At 40.3% G+C, this 19,664-nt stretch overlaps 1 protein-coding gene across 1 annotated transcript in view; it reads left to right on the top strand.

Annotated features, from left to right (window-relative positions):
- Positions 1–18,116, top strand: part of LOC136863704 (matrix metalloproteinase-25) — a 72,921-nt gene extending 54,805 nt beyond the window's left edge. The window contains exons 8-11 of the mRNA XM_067140061.2: positions 1,326–1,473; positions 5,145–5,283; positions 5,373–5,494; positions 17,664–18,116. Of these exons, the coding sequence (XP_066996162.2) occupies positions 1,326–1,473; positions 5,145–5,283; positions 5,373–5,494; positions 17,664–17,776 (522 nt within the window). The 3' untranslated portion in view covers positions 17,777–18,116. The remainder of the gene's footprint in view (positions 1–1,325; positions 1,474–5,144; positions 5,284–5,372; positions 5,495–17,663) is intronic.
- The last annotated feature ends 1,548 nt before the right edge of the window (positions 18,117–19,664 follow it).

The raw sequence follows: 19,664 nt of genomic DNA on the forward strand, positions 1-19,664 counted from the left end.
CGTCTCCTTACTCTCAAGTCTTCCCAGCCTGAAACATTTTCGTAACACTACTCTTTTGTGGTAACCTCTAGAAAAATCGTGCCACTTTCTTCTGGATCTTTCCCAGTTCTCGAATCAAGTAATTCTGGTGAGGGTCCCATACACTGGAACCATACTATTGATGGGTTCTTATCAATTATTTATACATCCTCTCCTTTACATCCCTGCTATAACCACTAAATACCTTCATAATCATATGAAGAAATCTGTAACTTTATTTAAAATCCGCTAATCCCAACAAAGTTCCTTCTTTATTATTAACACCTAAGTACTTACAGCGATCCCCATAAGGTACTTCCACCCCATCAAAACAGTAATTAAAACTGACAGGACTTTTCTCCTTAGTGATAATTACAACCCGACTTTTCACCCCGCTTACAGTCTTACCATTGTCTGCTATCATCTCACAACGTTATCGACGTCCTTTATCAATCGCTCACAATCCTGTAACTTATTTATTACTCTATGCGGCATAATATCATCCGAGAAATATTTATATGTGATTTCAGTTCTTTCCTCGTGTTATTTATATATATAACGTACAGCAAATATTAAATACATTGTCAATTTGCCCAGATATCTGTCTGGTGAGGTACTGTGTACAGAGTGTACTGTCTTTCCAGGTATGGGCTGGATCAAGATTGTTACTTTCATTTATCTGTCTCATTCTCATCCTTGTTTTGATAATATGAGTTCAGTAGAAGTATGAGCAATTCTAGTAACGAAGTTCTCTATGTAGCCAGTCCTAGTGATAAATAGTATGAAAGTGTCACTATTTCGAATTCTTAGAGTACATATTTCAGTTGACTTATCAGGTTGATCTGTATCAGCACCTTCTGGTTCAATGAGGGAATTACTTTAATCCCCATATCCCTGGTAAAACTCTTCCGTGACTCTTAGGGTACCTATGGCAGCTGATGATGGATCTATTGGAGGTCCAACTAGATTTTGGGCTGAGGATTCCACATAGATACGCACATTGCCCAGATGAGTGAAAGTTAAAACAGTGTTTAATAATTATTGGTTATATATCTATTAAGCCTGTCACTACTTCGATTTTATAAGTACACTCAACTCTCGATTAACCGGGATAATGTAGGGTTAAGGCTTCCCGGATGAGTAAAATTGAGGTTATGCGCAAAAAGTTAAAAAATTGAACAGGCGTACTAAAAGTACAGCTAAAATGATAATACATTATACTAGTGTATTGTTTTTTATTACCTTACCCAATACGTTGCAGTAAAAGTCGCACTTGCTCTTATTCTTCGAATATCTTCTGTTTACAGTTTGCGTGGCGCTTATCAGATAGAAATGAACTACAACCGGGATATCCAGTAAAGTTTCGCCATATTTTCTGGAAATTTCCGGAGACAATTAGAAAGATTGATTGTGCATATCAGAGAGAGACCGATCAGAATATTATCTTATTCACAGGTAAGAGAAACTGAATTATACTTTATGTAGCTCTTTCAGATAGTTTTAGACTAATGCTATTATTTGGAAATAGAATCCAAAAAGTACTACAGAAAAGAAACTAACCTTCATTACGCCTCGGAAACCCGGTATGTGATAATGCTGACCCACAACACATAACATTCTCTTGCTGTGTCTTACACTGCATGATACTGTATTCAACCTCAAGTGCCAAAGCTTTTCCGGCCAGAGTTTCAGCTTGTAATATTTCATATACTATATTTCCTGGCGTAACGACATTATGTGTTCAAAACGTCCCCTTATCTACTATCGATCTTAAATGACGTCGATATGCCAAAATTGTGTCAAGAAAGGATACACCTAAAGCGACCTTTGGCAAACGAGGAAAACGTTAAACCTACACATTTTATCTTAAGCATAATGTCACATCACTTTAGGTCAATTCTGTACTTGAGAGCTGATCCAACGTAAGTCCACTGTCATTTTATTTTTATGGCAATAAAATAATAATGAACCATTTTAAATGTAAATGTTATTAGTGAATATGTTCAGCGATCAGAATTACATAAACTATATCAAGAACAATGATGGACATTTATTGCCTAAATCATAATACAGCAAAAATGCTGTTCAATTGACTTTTTTCCTCTCTCCTGCAAAATGACTAAAACGTGACTTACGTTGGCTTAGCTCTCAGGTACAAATCTGTACATCTACTTAGTTTCTCTCTTCTTTAATAATAATAATAATAATAATAATAATAATAATAATAATAATAATAATAATAATAATAATAATAATAATAATAATAATAATAATAATAATATTTGGGTCACGTAGCTGTCAGCTTGCACTCGGGAGAGAGTGGGTTCGAACTCCACTGTCGGCATATCTGTACATTCTGTACTTGAGAGCTAAACCAACGTAAGTCACATTTTGGTAATTTTACAGGAGAGAGGACAGACTTCTGTTGTAGAATATTTTTGCTGCCTTGTGACAAAGACAATTAATGTTCAACGTTCTAGTTGATATATTTTTGTGTAATTTTGATCACTGAACACATTCACTAATATAATTCACATTTAGAATGCTTAATTATTATTTAATTGCCATAAAATAAAATGACAGTGGACTTACGTTTGTATGGCTCTAAGTTTCATAAAATGACTAAAATATGTCTTAGGTTGGCTTAGCTCTCAGGTACAGAATTAATAATTCAGTATAATTCCAGTTTTGAAACAAGAATTATTCATCTTCTATAAATAGAAAACCATTAATGTCACAGGATACATGCTTAAGGTACATTAACAAGATTTACATGCTGTATTCGATCTCACACGGTTGAACTAGGCAGATTTCAATGAAACTTGAATAAATTATTAATTAACATAACCTTACTTTAATGGAAAAATTCACTTCACCGTTAATTTATCGGTAGTGTTATAATAATGAATAGCCGGGCCGATCGGAACAGTTAGTTGATGATGATTTAGATTATGATGAGTATGCTCCATAGAAATATACCGATAGTTCTATGTTAATGTTACATAAAATTTATCCCGAACATAAGATTTTGACAACACTTTTCTTTTGCAGCAGGTTTAACATCGAACTAACACATCGAAGGTTTTCACCGATGCTAGGATGGGAAAGGGCTAGGAATGGAAAGGTAGTATTCGTTGCCACAATTAAGGCAGAGTCGCAGCATTTTCCTGGTGTGAAAATGGGAAACCACGGAAAACAACCTTCAGGGTTGTCGATGGTGGGATCTGAGCCGACCATCTTCCGAACGCAAGCTCACAGCAACGTGACCCTAAACGCACGGCTAACTAGTTTGGTTTTTGATAACACGAACAGAATTTTACACTCTATATAGGCCTACCTACTTTACTAACACGCACAGCATATGATTGTACCGAAATACAGGGTTGAAATACTTCTGTATCGTTTATATTGGAAGCTGAAATACCTGTATTATGCTGTATAGTATACAATTTTGATCATCTATTATAAAGACGTATATGCTCTTAATATAATATTTTTTGAGGACACTGCCGATTTCCTGTTCAGAATCACTCCTCTTGTTATGCTGTGGACAACTTCTGTTACAACGACAGGTGTGCAGCAGTTTTCTGATATCTTAATGGTCATCCTAACAAGTTTCATTGAAATCGATGATTTCGATTCACAACGTTGTATTTAAAACTACAGCAAAAAATTACTATTTTTTAAGTACGTAAATATTAATTTCCTAAAAAATGACTATTACCATTACATTTATTAACAGATCATTCTACGAAGATGAATCGCAATCGGTTTCCCCCAACACAAGCAGTTTCCTTGTTAGTGGTGTAGTCCGTTATTCGTTCATCTTTTGAACTTATGACAACGAATCGGTAGTGTGCATTTGAGTGTGCTTAATTGCGACAAACACTTGACGTTGACTTTCAGAACATTCAATAACTCCTGCATGACAAATTCGGACATTGACTTCTCTTAAAATCTATAGTGATTGAATGGAAGTTAAGAAATAGCATATTATTATTATTATTATTATTATTATTATTATTATTATTATTATTATTATTATTATTATTATTATTATTATTATTATTATTATTATTTCTTTCTTAATCCGTTTATCCTCCAGGGTTGGTTTTTCCCTTGGACTCAGCGAGGGATTCCACCTCTGCCACCTTAAGGGCAGTGTCCTTTGGGTCGGTGAATTGAACTGGGGAGGAGGACCAGTACCTCGCCCAGGTGGCCTTACCTGCTATGCTGAACAGTGGCCTTGTGGGGGGGGGGAGAGGTTCGGAAGGGATACAGAAGGGAGAGGGAAGGAAGCTAGTGGATTTAGGTCGCACCGACATAGATAGGTCTTATGGCGACGATGGGATAGGAAAGGCCTAGGAGTTGGAAGGATGTGGCCGTGGCCTTAATTAAGGTACAGCTCCAACATTTGCCTGATGTGAAAATGGGAAACCACGGAAAACCATATTCAAGGCTGCCGACAGTGGGATTCGAACCCACTATCTCCCGGGTGCAAACTCACAGCCGCGCGCCCCTAACCGCACGGCCAAGTCGCCCGGTGAGGCAAGGAAGCGGCTGTGGCTTTAAGTTAGGTACCATCCCGGCATTTGTCTAGAGGAGAAGTGGGAAACCACGAAAAACCACTACGAGGATGGCTGAGGAGGGAATCGAACCCACTCTACTGAGTTGGCCTCTCGAGGCTGAGTGGACCCCGTTCCAGTCCTCGTACCAGTTTTCAAATTTCATGTCAGAGCCTGGAATCGAACCTGAGCCTCCTGGGGTGGCAGCTAATCACTTGAGTATATTTAATTGCGACAAAAACTTGACGCTGGATTTCAGAACATTAATAACTTTAACTTTTGCGGGACAAATTCAGACATTGACTTCTTTCAGAATTTATAGCGATTGAATGGAAGTTAAGAAATAGCATGTTTTGATTATTATTATTATTATTATTATTATTATTATTATTATTATTATTATTATTATTATTATTATTACTTAACTTAGTAATTCCTTCGGAGACATAACTGTATCAAATTATGAAAAGTAAATGAATAAGTTATCTCTCATATCTTATGAATCCGTTTAAATGCCAACACCTGATTGCTCAGCGACTGCAATTTTATTACTTATCACAGGTAACATGTACTGGGTGTTCGATGGAGATAACTTTGTAGAAAGCCCGAGGTCCATTACGGAATACGGTCTACCCAGCGATCTGAGCCATGTCGACGCCTGCATGGTCTGGGGCAAGAATGGCAAAACGTTCCTGTACAGGTGAGACTCGACACTTACACATGTATAATATAAATTTGTGTTAGTCTTAATGTTGCAAATAAACACAATGAGGCTAAATCACCTTGCAGTGGTGAGCGGTATTGGAGATACAACGAGACAACTGGAGTGATGGATCCTGGATACCCACATAATATTACCCGATGGAGAGGAGTTCCAAGTCATCTTGACGCTGCGATGACCTGGACTGATGGTGAGTATTTGGAGCAACTCCTTGTCTATAACATAGGAAGATGGCTTTGACTACCTCTTACTAAGACTTCATCATGAAGGAAAATAATACTAATAATAATTGTTACGGGATTTCCCTGGCTCACAGAGGATTAGGAATAGCCTGGTTTTGAATGGGTGGACAAGGATTTAACTAAAGGATAACTTAATACCGGTACAACAAATTTAGAAATTTTATTTCTTTCCTTTTTTTCTAATTTAAAATAGAAAATCTGAATGAATAACAAAAATATTAATGAGCTCGTCCCTCTAGCAATAACAATGACTTAAAGTCCGAAAATAAGGTACAAAATTTACAATTGTTAATAGCTTGATTGATTTACATGGAAAAGAGCAGCATGGCTCTTGACAGGAACAGTATTTTACAAAGGACAGGTTTTGCTCTCATCATTTATACGACATAGGAGTCTGAGTTCCAAAAGGTACTATAGGCCAGCCTCGTAAAGGCATACATTTCTTATTGCGCACCAAGTCACACCTGACGAGTCCATCGATTGTCCTCAATTAAAGTATTTACACTAACAGGTTTTTTTTGCTAGTTGTTTTACGTCGCACCAACACAGATAGGTCTTATGGCGACGATAGGACAGGGAAGGGCGAGGACTGGGAAGGAAGCGGCCGTGGCCTTAATTAAGGTACAGCCCCAGCATTTGCCTGGTGTGAAAATAGGAAACCACGGAAAACCATTTTCAGGGCTGCCGACAGTGGGGTTCGAACCTACTATCTCCCGAATCACTAACAGTTTAGAACGTTCTGTTCCTCAAGGGAACTTCACACCAGAAACAATTCTACACACAACAATAAATTTACAGGAGCATAATTGCCCACACTAAGTGGCCTTAGGGTAAGAAGAAAAGGTTGAATATGACTGGCCATAAACAAAATGATAGGAGGCGAGACACTTGCCCTCCTTATAGAAATACATAAAACCCTAAGTGGGCTTATGGCCCAATGATACAGAGGCTAAACCTATTCTACAGCGGGGTGACCAAAAAAGGAAATATTAAAGCTAAATGTGATTAAAGGAATTTAGAGGTTTTAAAAACTGTAGTCACCTCATGCCAAGTTGAATGGCAACCAACAGAGGGTAATCAATCTTTGTTCCCTTACATTACATATTTCCCAGTAGGGAATAGAACAGAGTCCTCAGACTTGCCGAAAATTCTACATTTAAACCACCAAATTTAGAAATGTACATAAATAAAAGATTTTGAAACCTTCCCCTCAAGCAATCACATGTTTATAAAATTTCTGCCATTACCTTGAGTTGCTGGGCCTCCGAACGCCGCTAGCGCCCTTGCCTCCCTATGGACACGCCTCACTCACAATAACTGGATTAATTCAGACAATACGGTCCTAATGCGCCCAGTTTTTATTGTATTTTTGAGGGGGGACTTCCAGAACTTTTTAATGATAGGCTGGATTCCTGTACACACCCCCAATTTTAATTGGCTAGAGAAAATATTTACAAGTCTCCGATAGGTTGATTGCTATAGAAAAAGGAATCAGCAGAAGTTTGATAACTTTGATACATGAAAAGGAAAACAATACTAAGAACCAGGTTAAAAAGCGCAAAGAAATAATTATAGTTTACCCCGCTAGATGGAGCAGTTAAACCTATGGTAGAGACATCTAACAGTTGATGACCAAAGTATCTTGTAATACAACGGTTCAAGTTTGTTCACATAGACGGCCTTATAGAAGGCACGAAATTTAACAAGCTGGAATAGGTGTACCCCAATACGGTGCTTCCGTATCGTAACGGTTAGAACTATTAGCTACCATTCTTGGTGGCCAGGGTTCGATTCCCTGTACTGCCAGAAATTTAAGATTGACAGGAGGGCTGGTATGTGGGTGAAATGGTACACGCAGCTCGCCTCCATTGGGGTTGTGCCTGAAATTAGCTTCACCACCTCGGGATGAGGACATCAGGCAGTTACTGCTTTTTTTTTCTGGGCTGATACAACCACTGTTAAGCCGAAGTTAAACGATGTACAATGGTAGATATCAGAATGAAAACACATGAAATAATGAGGCTTTATGTGATCGCACAAAATGTAAAATATACCTGCCGGCTTGAGTGGTTCAGACGTTTAAGGCGCTGGCTTTCTGATCCCAGGTTGCTAGGTTCGATCCTGGCTAACTCCGATGGTATTTGAAGGTGCTGAAATACGTCAGATCCGTGTCAATAGACTTACTGGCAGGTAAAAGAACTCCTTCGGGACTATATTCCGGCACATCAGCGTCTTCAAAAACCGTAAAAGTAGTTATTGGGACGTAAAACCAATAGCATTATTATAATTATAAAATATACGTTGGGGGCAAGGAAAACTTCCAAATAAATAAAAAGACAAAATTAAATTAAATAAGTGACAATTGAAGTTGCGGGATCTCGATGTCCGTGTCCGGTGAATTGGAAACCCACTTTTACAATCTTCTTTAGGTTGCACCGACATAGATACGTATTATGATGACAGTGGGACAGGACTGCTTTTTTAAGTTGCTTTACGTCACACTGACACTGGTAGGTCTTATGGCGACAATGGGATAGGAAAGGGTTAAGAATGGAAAGGAAGCGGCCGTGGCCCTAATTAAGGTACAGCCCCAGAATTTGCTTATGTGAAAATGGGAAATCGCGGATCACCATCATCAGGGCTGCCGACAGTGGGATTCGAACCCACTACCTCCCGGATGCCAAATCACAGCTGCGCGTCCCTAAGTGCACGGCCAACTCGCCCGATTGGGATAGGAAAGGGATAGAAGTGGAAATGAAGCGTCAGTGGTCATAATTATGCTACATTTGCCTGGTGTGAAAATGGGAAACCACGGAAAACCATCTTCAGGGCTGCCAATAGTGGGGTTCGAACCTACTATCTCCCGAATACAAGCTCACAGCTGCGCGACTCTTATCGCACGGCCACTTGCTCGGTATTTGGAAATACATTTACGATGGTAGGTTTGACCTCACTCACACATGAACACGTGCTTTTGAGAATAGGTAAATGAAGTAGCAAATCTACAGTTTATACACACATAATGTTATTAGTATTTACTAGTGGCGTGCAATGTTCGAACTGGAGACGGGTAACCAAGACGGAGCAAGATGTGCCTTGCTGCATATTATGCAACCACCAATCCGCGTGAGTGGAGCGTGTAATCTAAAATGCCCGAGTTTGCTCCAATGCGTTCGACAGGGCATGTTCGAAGTGAAGTATGCTTACCAGCGAGGATGACCTTTCTTGCTTTACTGACGTTGCAAGCAATGTGGTTCATCCAGAGATGATTAAGTTCTTGTGTACAAGAAGCGAAGGCCGGGAATCTGGAGGTATAAAAGGTTGATAGAATGGTTGAGTTAACCATTACTTTTCAGCTGAAGTTTAATAGAAATATTATTTGCTTTACGTCCCACTAACTACTATCTTCCCGGTTTCTGGAGACGGCGAGGAGTCGGAATTTTGTCCCGCAGGAGTATTTTTACGTGCCAGTAAATCTACCGACAAGAGCCTGACGAATTTGAGCACCTTCAAATACTACCGGACTGAGCCAGGATCGAACCTGCCAAGTTGGGGTCGGAAGGCCAGCGCCTAAACCGTTTGAGTCACTCATCCCGGCGAGCTGAAGTTTACAATGCCCCGTGCATTGACGGACAGAGTTATGGCTAAACTTCAAAACAGTGAATACACACTAATCAAGAGGGATGGGCTCAGGTCTGATGTTTGGAAGAAGTTCCTGTTTGTGGTCACTGCAGAATATCGGCAGACAGGGTATGTTTCTTGTGACACAGACAGTGCATTGTTAGCATATAATGGTACAACTCATTAAAAATAACATGCTTGCAAATTTAATGCTAGCTGTTCTCGCCAAGCATTGCCCGACAATACGAAGCAAAACATAACTAGCGCGTTAGTTTTCGTTTGTGCCAAAGAATTTCCGATCAGGCGAGTTGGCCATGCGGTTATAGGCGCGCGGCTGTGAGCTTGCATCCGGGAGATAGTGGGTTCGAATCCCACTGTCGGCAGCCCTGAAGATGGTTTTCCGTGGTTTCCCATTTTCACACCAGGCAAATGCTGGGGCTGTACCTTAACTAAGGCCACGGCCTCTTCCTTCCAACTCCTGGACCTTTCCTATCCCATCGTCGCCACAAGATCTATCTGTGTCTGTGCGACGTAAAGTCACTAGCAAAAAAATATTTCCGACCGTTTAACGCTGTTGCTGAGGAAGACTTTAAAGAATTAGGGAGCGAACCTATTAATATCGGTGGAAATTTTTGCGAAGTAGATATTGTTGATGTGTTGTCACATCCTTCCACCATTAATCAAGACAAGGACGGACGGAGGAGAACACCTCTACCCGTCTCTAAGACAGCGCGTGAAGGAGCGAATACCAAGGGGAAAGTCGAAAGAACATAGCTCGCCTCGCCTTTGAGAAGCAAAGCACCGGGTGAGTTGGTGGTGTGGTTAGGGGCGCGCAGCTGTGAACTTGCATCCGGCAGATAGTGGGTTCGAACCCCTCTGTCGGCAGCCCTGAAGATGGTTTTCCGCCGTTTCCCATTTTCACACCAGGCAATTGCTGGAGCTGTACCTTAATTAAGGCTACGGTCACTTCGTTACCACTCCTAGCCCTATCCTTTGCTATCGTCGCCATAAGACCTGCCCTTGTCGGTGCGACGTAAAACAAACTTTTAAAAAATTGAAGCAGAACTCGGTCATGGTCATTCTCGACAAATATGAACCGAGCATGGAGCGTGTTTTGCATGACACTAGCATTTACGTCCCACTAACGACATTTTAGACGGTTTTTGGAGACTACGATGTGGCAGAATATTGTAACGCAGGAGTTCTTTCACGTGCCAGTAAATCTACTGACACGGGGCTGACGTATTTGAGCACCTTCAAATACCACCGGACTGAGCCAGGATCGAACCTACCAAGTCGGGATCAGAAGGCCAGAGTTTCAACCGTCTGAGCCACTCAGCTTGCCTTCGCTACAAAATATGTCCTAACAATAAAGTGAGTTCTTAGATTTAAAGTTATAGACTACATGTACTCATACGAAATATCTTTCCTAACAATGAGTTTATGATTTCCAACTAAATCTGGAACTTGAATTGCACCCTGATTACCATTCGTCCACTTAATTTCGTTGTTCTAAAATGTAGAATGCTACGTTCGACACGCCAACGGCCGTAGCCGTGTTGAAACACCGGATCCCGTGACATCTCTGAAGTTAAGCAACATTGGGCGTGGTCAGGAGTTGGATGGATTGCCACGCGCTGTTGGTGGGGGGTAAGGGAATGGAGGAGCGGAAAGAAACTGGCCACCCTACCGCACGTAAACTCCGGCTCAGGAACATCTCTGCGGAGGTTCGGACCTGCCTTCGGGCAGAATAACCCTTAAAAAAACGTTCGACACACGCATTTACTGTAATAGCACTCGTACAGGCTGAAAATGTGCGCACAGATTAATGTTAACATAGTATACGACCATTTTAGAAATATTTCCTCGTACTTCCAATGAGAACTAACTGCTTATTCCAGCTGATAAAGTTGTGATTGAACCCACTTACTTAGAATTTTCCAGATAAGACAAACTAGGTCACCGTCACTCGAGCCGGGCTGAGCGGTTCAGACTGTTAAGGCACTGACTTTCTGAGCCCAAGTTGGCAGGTTCGATCCTTGCTCATTTTAGTGACATTTCAATATGCTCAGATATGTCAGCCCCGTGTTTGTAGATTTACTGGCACGTAAAAGAACTCCCGCGGGACGAAATTCCGGCACTTCGGCGTCCCCGAAAACCGTAAAAGTAGTTAGTGGGACGTAAAAGCAATAACAGAAGACCTTCAATCGACACAATTCAAGTTCGTCAACAGTTCATCACGCGACCAGCTTACCGCTGCGACGAGATGATTCAGGCAGACTATTGTTGAGTGACTAACTCCTCGAATGAATGACAGCTTCTTATAAACTCACGCCGCTCCAGAACAGTTTCAGGAATCTCCACCCAAGCCAAGCTCCCACAGTTCCATGAACTGCTTACGAAAATTTCACGGGTAGTTATTCGTTAAGGCCACCCTGTCAATATTTATTATAAACCCGTTAGTGTACACAATTATTATTCTTACATATTTCGAGAGATGGCCCACTCTCTTCATCAGCGAATTCGACATCATACACCAAACTTCGTCACATTCTAAGATGCATCAGCCTAACTTACACTAAGAGCACGCAGTTAAAAAACGTAAGAAATAATTCATACACACACACTAAGAAGTTTCCTTCACATAAAGCTTGTCTAAATTCCATTAATGGCTGTTGTGTTTGTCCTTAATGATGAGGAAGCACTTTAAAATTTTATGTAAAAAGCTGTTGATCTCTTGAATGAAGTAAAAAATTAAAGTCAGTTTGACGTCTATGGTCTTGCTTGCTGTTAAAAATACTGCTAAGAAGCTCTTGTTTTCCACAAAGCTATGGGCTTTGTACCTCGTAAAACATATCTAGAATGAGCAACCCCATGACAATAATTTTATTGAACCAACTCGTCATATGAAGTTTCGTGTCCAAATGTTAACAGAGCGGATCAAGCAATCTCTCCGTTCCCTTCAAATGATTGCCTGGTAGATGCTCATCTTATTCTAAAATAAAACGAAAATCCTATTAGAGTAATAAATTCAAAACCTGATTCGAACTTATTAGCCTAATATGACTTTTTTAGACACACGTGTACACCTAGTTCAGCGACCTATCAGTTAACTAGACGAAAGCGGATGCCTATTTCATTTATCATTAGTGTTAGAAAAGAAATCTTTAGATCTTTAAACATTCGCCGCTAATATTATCTTCTTTCCTACACAACTCTCGAAACTAAGGAAGGATGAGTCCTAGACGGCAGTCATTTCAGTTTTAGTTATCTGGAACATAATGTGTTATAACAGGTTCTTTGGTTCCCAGCCGTGGTTATTTATTTAGGGTACGTTCCTTGATCTTTTTAATCTTTTTTTGCTAGTGGCTTGTCGTCGCACCGACACGGACAGGTCTCATGGCGACGATTGTATAGGAAAAGGCTAGGATTGGGAAGGAAGCGGCCGTGGCCTTAATTAAGGTACAGCCCCTGCATTTTCCTGGTGTGAAAATATAAAACCACGGAAAAACATCTTCAGGCCTGCCTACAGTGGGATTCGAACCGACTACCTCCCGGATGCAAGCTCACAGCTGCGCACGGCCAACTCGCCCGGTCGTATTTAATCTAATGTAGCGTATACGTATATTTTCTCCGATTGGCATCAAGGTCGCACCATGACAGAATAACCATCTGATTTCAAGAAGAACGCGTTTTAATGCAGACACTGATAGAAAGCTTCCTTCCTTTTATGTTCCGAAGTTATTTGTCTGGTAAATTTCCAATTAGTGATTTCTAGTGCTTGCAATTCGGTATTCATTTTACCCCTTAGATTCTACTCCTTGATTTGCGTTGTCCTCATAAAATTGAGATAATAATAATAATAATAATAATAATAATAATAATAATAATAATAATAATAATAATAATAATAATAATAATAGAATACGTCGATATTTGTCTTTGGTTCATTACATAATAATGTTTTTGTCAGGGTACAAATGTTGAACTGGTTAAATGTGTCTTCAGCCATAATTCTTGCTACTGTCTTTAGACCTTCTATGTTCCAGTTCAATAACTTTATGCACTCATCAGTGATCGCTGTTTCTCGTTCCTTTAAATGTCCAAGGTGCCCGAAAGGGGTGAAATTTAATGCCTATAGGCCAGAAATCTACCGAATAGGCCATTTCTTTGTAACATAGTGGGACCCCAATCTTGAAAGCTTTATCAAGTTGCCTTCTTCCAAGATCCTGACAGCTTATGTTGCCAACGGTACCATTTTTCCGTAGGCATGTTTCTGCTAGTTATTTATTTGCATCCGGTGTTAATCTGGGAATGTGTAGCCATACCTTACTCTCCACCGCACTTATTGCACTTTTGCCTTCTTTCCTCCCTCTTGACACAATCTCTGAAAAGTGCCCTTTTACGTTCTTTTGTTTCGATTCTGCTGTTTTTTTCCTCATTACAAACCAGGTCTGTCCTATAGTGCTCTGAGATTATTTGGATGTTCCCTTTACAACTGACGTAGGTGCTGTAATGGCTCTGTTCTCTGCTGTGTTACATTCTGTTTCTTGAACTCGCTCTTCCGCGAAAGCAATTAACGAAATTAGAAATCTACAGCTTGTCTCCCTGGAAACTGCCTTGAAGTTGTTCAATACCAGAACACTACCCAGGTTAACATAGGGAATAGAGATCATCTGGGAGCACCTGACTGGAAAACAACTGGAAGATATTGAGGCTCTTGAAAAGAACTATGGGTTTATCAAAATACACGCCGTATCGGCTAGTTTACGTTATGGTGAAGGAAACATTTTCGTTCGAAGGTCTAACTTTAAGCCACTTGTTACCAAAAACACCTGCAGTGAAGAATGCTCTGCGGAACAGACGGGAGAAGGAAAATCAAGCAGTGACTACCAAATGGCGACGAGCAAACCAGAAATTACGACATGCGGTGACCAGGATGGGTGTGCACGGCTTTCACACCAAATTGTGCGTAAATAAGAAGTATCACATACCCAGCAGTGATTGTGTGTGTGAACTATGTAATGAAGGCTGTAAACGCTACCACATTCTAAGTTGTATATTGCAATAAAAAATTATCTGTGAGTATTCGAGTTTGTAATGAAAATTTTTTGCGCACTTAAAATAATAATGATGTTAATAATTATAATCTAGATATTAAAAGAGTTTACTAAAAACAGTTTTGGCAAATCCGTCAGTCCGTTCTACCGAACCGATTCCCTTCATTTTTGTTTTATTCTCTCCGAAATTACCTGCCGGCGAATCATGAGACAATACGTGTCGAAGTTCAATCAACTTTGAATAATCATAAAATCAAATCATTAAATTGTTCACTCCAGGCGAAGGCTTACGCTAACCCGCAATACACTTTGTACTTAGCGGGTTTCTAAGCGACTAACATTTTCATTACTATTCTGATATGTGTGATTTTCATCCTTTAGTAATGTCATTGCATGCAGCCAAGTGAAGCCAGAGAGTATACACTTCCTCTGATGATGGAAGAATACTGTTATTTGCTAGATACTCTTTGAGTCTCTGACCTTCCCGAGCTTCTGAATATACTCAACAGATGGCAGAACGTTCCTAATACATACATTTATTGAACATAACAGGCGACTTCGCCCCTATACATGTTCACATGCAGAGTAAAATGAATAAGAAAGAATAATAATAATAATAATAATAATAATAATAATAATAATAATAATAATAATAATAATAATAAGAATAAGAATAAGAATAATTAGCAGTCATTAGCTGTAGCAGTCACTCACTCAATGTTCATCCAGTGTCCTTATTATGCTCTGTACTTGCGTCACATTATTGTTCCTGACCTACACCTAATCAATAAATCAAACAACAACACTCAGCATTTCAGCACTAGCATTCCAGCTAACTTTAAAACAAACAGACCATGCAATCCTGTCTTATTACCCAACTCCACATAACTAAGTACTCGGTCCCTATATTCCCTAATCCATTAGAATTTTATCATACTATCCCCTTCCCTTATACACATAACTATTCCACCCCCCTATTCCCCTGCCCACCTTCTAACTCACTCTCCTTCATTTTACTCTCGCAGGCCTTTTTTGTCGCACAAAAATACCTGTTCAATTCACCCCCTTTTTCCCATTGTTTAATAATCCATCTCAGGATTGCGTTCTCATCCCCTCTCCCCAATATTTCCCGATGCTCGGCACTCAATAATCCATGTCTTAACCCCCTCGTTACCTCACAGTCTCTTAGCAAGTGAAAATCATCATTCACATGAACGTTCCTAATAACATGCTGCTAAGAAAAAACAGTCTACGTACGTACAGACGGGAAGGTATCAAGTTCACTAGCATTCTGTATGACCGTTAATAAAGCGCAGGGACAAACTTTTGAAAAAGTGGGTGTCTAGTTACCCGAACCAGTATTCATCCACGGCCAATTGTATATTACACAATCGCTCGCAAGACCTTTTGAAGATACGCCCGAATAGTCGAAGCACAGTGAATGTTGTATGGAAAGAAGTGTTATAAACTACATTACCGGTTTTAAATGTTCACAAAACTATTGAAAAAGGCAGAAAAACAATATGACAGTGACAGGTATATCAAGACGAGTTATCTGACATTTTTATAAGGAATTCTGCGGAGCAGCACAGGGCCACATGTAATAATAATAATAATAATAATAATAATAATAATAATAATAATAATAATAATAATAATAATAATAATAATACGAGAGTTGGGGTATTTATTTTTGCACGAGTGCGGGGTCTACCACACAAATGGAAATGTAGAGGTGAGCATGGGGAGCGTAAGGTGCTGTGGAATGTATGAATAAAGTTGAGCAGTTTTACCAGGTGTAGGATAAAAAGCGAGGAAACTGTCGACAATGAAATCTTGTGCTACATCATGTTTATTCTCAGGCAGTCCAGTAACATTTACGATAAACTCTCAGAGTAGTTCCCTAGGTTATCCACAACATGTTTTCAACGATGAGGGAGGCGGCGGATACCAGTCGCCTCACAAAGTGTGAATTTTGCAATCTCATGTTTCACATCATTGGCAATGTCCTCTTGTGTCCCAAACCGTCTCCCACGCAATGGCTCTTTCACTTTGGGGATGAGGTTAAAATCGCACGGAGACAGGTCTGGCGAGCATGGCGGCTGTTCCAATACTTCACATCCCCAGTGCTGAAGTTGCCTCCATACAGTCTCTGCTGCATGGGGTCTGGCGTTGTCATGGAGAAGGATGACATTGTTGAGAAGATCCGGACGTTTGCCCCTAATGGCACGACGTAACTGTCCCTGCATGAAGGTTATGTAGTACGTTGCTGTCACCGTTGTACCACGTGGAACGAAGTGACACGCAATTACGCCCCTCATGTCGTAAGCCACAGTGACCGTCACCTTCGAGGGGAAGGGTTTTGCCGGAACTTCTGTCCTCGACAAATATATTTGAGGTCTGGTTCATTCACCCTGGCCCAAAATTCATTCGTTATATACATTCTGCACAGAGACTGACCCACTACTGTAGTCCCATCGCTCTGTGCGTGGTACCAGTCAAGCGCATTGTCATCTCGTATAGTGCCCATGTACTATGAGCGTCACGCTTTCCAGGCAATATGACCTCTGTATGGTAGCACCGTGGAAATGTAAGGAAAAAAGTAGTTGCCATGACTTATGCCCCAATCTTTGTGATAACTCCACGTGGCGATTGTAGCCCTTGTGTGGCAGATCCTTCGATGCGAGTGGGCGGCGTCTGCCTTGTGTAGGAAACTGCATGTTATTGTGTGTGGTGTATGAGTTACAGGAATGTTGGGGACAGCACAAACATCCAGTCCCCAGGTCAGGGGAATTGATCGTTCACGATTTGAATCCCTCGACACGGCTGTGGGTCAAGCCCAGGGTGCGGAGGACAGAAGGCCAAGACGCTGATCACTCAGCCAAGAATCCGGACATAAAATTGAGATAAACGCAGTACAATACTATATATATTTCTCAAAACCACGATTCTGTCTCACCATCGCTCTCATAATGAAATAATAATACCTTACCTATTGAGCTGTCAGACCGGGCACTGGTTGGATCCCCAAACAGAACCACAGAAGGTTACACCACAAAAAAACAATCGCGCACTATACTAGAGAAGATGAGGAGTGAGGTAGTTTTCTCACTGGCAGGGAGTGCTGTAGCAGTGCGACTAAGCCCTATAATCAACACCGTTTTTACCATCCGGATGTACACGTCGTGCTTTGAATGCCATTATTTAGCTCCACTCGTACTTCAGTAGCTTGCACACGGTCACAGCCACAAATAACGGACTGCTTTATACCGTGTCAAGCCACATAAAATCGCATTCGTCCAGAAATAACACCAGGCGTATAACATTACCACGATATGTTTATTATGGTTCTTTACTGTTAAATGTGCACATATTTATTTTCAGTCTCCTTATTTGATAGCTGTAAACAAAGATTGTGTTTTCTTTTTTGTTTCAGGCCTAACGTACTTCTTCAAAGGACCGCTATTTTGGCAGTTTAACAACAAGTTAATAAAAACTGAAGATACATCTCCTCAGGAGTCATCTAAGTACTGGTTGGGATGCTCGTAGGTCAAAACTGCACAGGAATATTTGACTGGGCAACGATGATACCAATGAACAAGTATAGAACGACGGCATATATTGCTCACTACACATTTACAATGTTCTATGGTATAAGTCAACTACGAAGATAACAGTACTGTGTATTAAATTCGCTCATATGTCAAATTTAAAAACATTCGGTACTTTAGAATACCATGCACATGCGTCTTTAAAGAAAACGAATATTTTTTTCCATTAGGTATTAAGCTGATTTGGAATAATTGTATTCCACTGTTATTATACATAAATTATAATGCTCTCTAAGATAATAGAGATGTACCAAGTCTTGATGAGACGTTGAGTTATATTATTGCATAATTACATGTTAAAATCGACCGTGCTTCTGTACCATGGTCCAAAACGAATTTATAACAAACACAAGAAGAAAGTCTGCGATTTGGTAATTCTTCTCTAAAGGAAGTGAAGGGTTCTATAATACAATAAGCAGTAAATTAGGCAGCTTGTTACGAGTACACTGAACAGAAACCTTTCACTTATTCCGAATATGAATTCCAACCCATCTAGTATAAGTCAGGCACACTTATCCTTAAATCGAACGTAGTACGATACATGCCACTCTAAGCCTGAATTAGAACCCCATCTTTGGAAGTAATGAAAATGTTTTTCCTTGATTTCCTATTTCACTTTAGGCATATGCCGGCACTATATCTAAATTAGGTTCACGGATAGTACTTTCCAGGTTCTAGCTCCTTCTTATCCTAACATTACTGGAAAGCTGTAGGCCATAGGCTCCCTATGTGTTACAGCGACGATAAGCACAAGGAAGAAAATTTTCCCTTGAGGTAACTAGGCTAACACAAGAGATGTTAGTCACCAGCATGGTCTACAGGTTAGCATACTAACTTCGCTTGATGTTGATATTGCTGTTTCTAAGGTCCTAACGTTAAGGGCATTGGCCCAGCGTATTAGACTTCCAACTGGTTAATCATGTTTCGATCTCGACATTGAGGACTGAACCCCAGCTTTATGAGGAAATCTGAGAAGAGAAATGTGTTCAGTTCTCGCTCTTGGTCATCCTAGGAGTTGTTCGTGTTCTTAAACTCGAGGTGAATACGTGATAATACTTGACAAATTGGCCATGGGCGCTTCTTCCTTCATCCTAGAACTCAAGAAAATTAAGCGAAAGTATCTCTATTCGGGACCTGAGTCACTGGAGCGGGGGAAAGTAAAGGCTTCCTTTATCCTTAACCGAGGTAATAACGGGGATATAGAGTGGTTACCCCTATGCCTTTGCCAAAAACAACTACCCAGGGACTCATTTCTATTGTATTTTGAGACACTCCAGGGCTATCTACCTTTCCACAAGTGGTAGACTCATTCTTCAAATATTCAGTTTTCAGATAGGGAATCGAACACATGGATTATCAGCCAGACTTTACGCACACACACTAAACTAACCCGTGTCGTTCGTTTCAGGCACGTTAAATCATTCATATGGGACAATATTCTGACATCTTGGCATTTCTTAAAATCTGTAACAATTGTTAATGCTATTTGTTTACATTCCATTAACTATCTTTACGATATTCGAATATACCGAAGTGACAGAACTTGGTCCAGCAGGAGATCCTGTAGGTCGAGTACTGTTCTTGGATTCAATTGGGATTAAATTAAGAAACCACTTCTAGGTATACCATGAATGAAACCGAACCCAGTTCCCTTTTAGCTGTAATAATTGAGGCAAAATGTACCCTGTTGCTGTTCCTCCTACCAGACATACATTTGCAGTAGAGACTGGAAACTAACCAGGGTACGCCTCCTACTACAGCAGTCAAAGGTAAACCATTAATTCGTCGTTGTACCTAGAAAAACAGCTATATGAAATATTTGAGCT

Source organism: Anabrus simplex, chromosome 2 (assembly GCF_040414725.1).
Source record: "Anabrus simplex isolate iqAnaSimp1 chromosome 2, ASM4041472v1, whole genome shotgun sequence".
Lineage (NCBI taxonomy): Eukaryota > Metazoa > Arthropoda > Insecta > Orthoptera > Tettigoniidae > Anabrus > Anabrus simplex.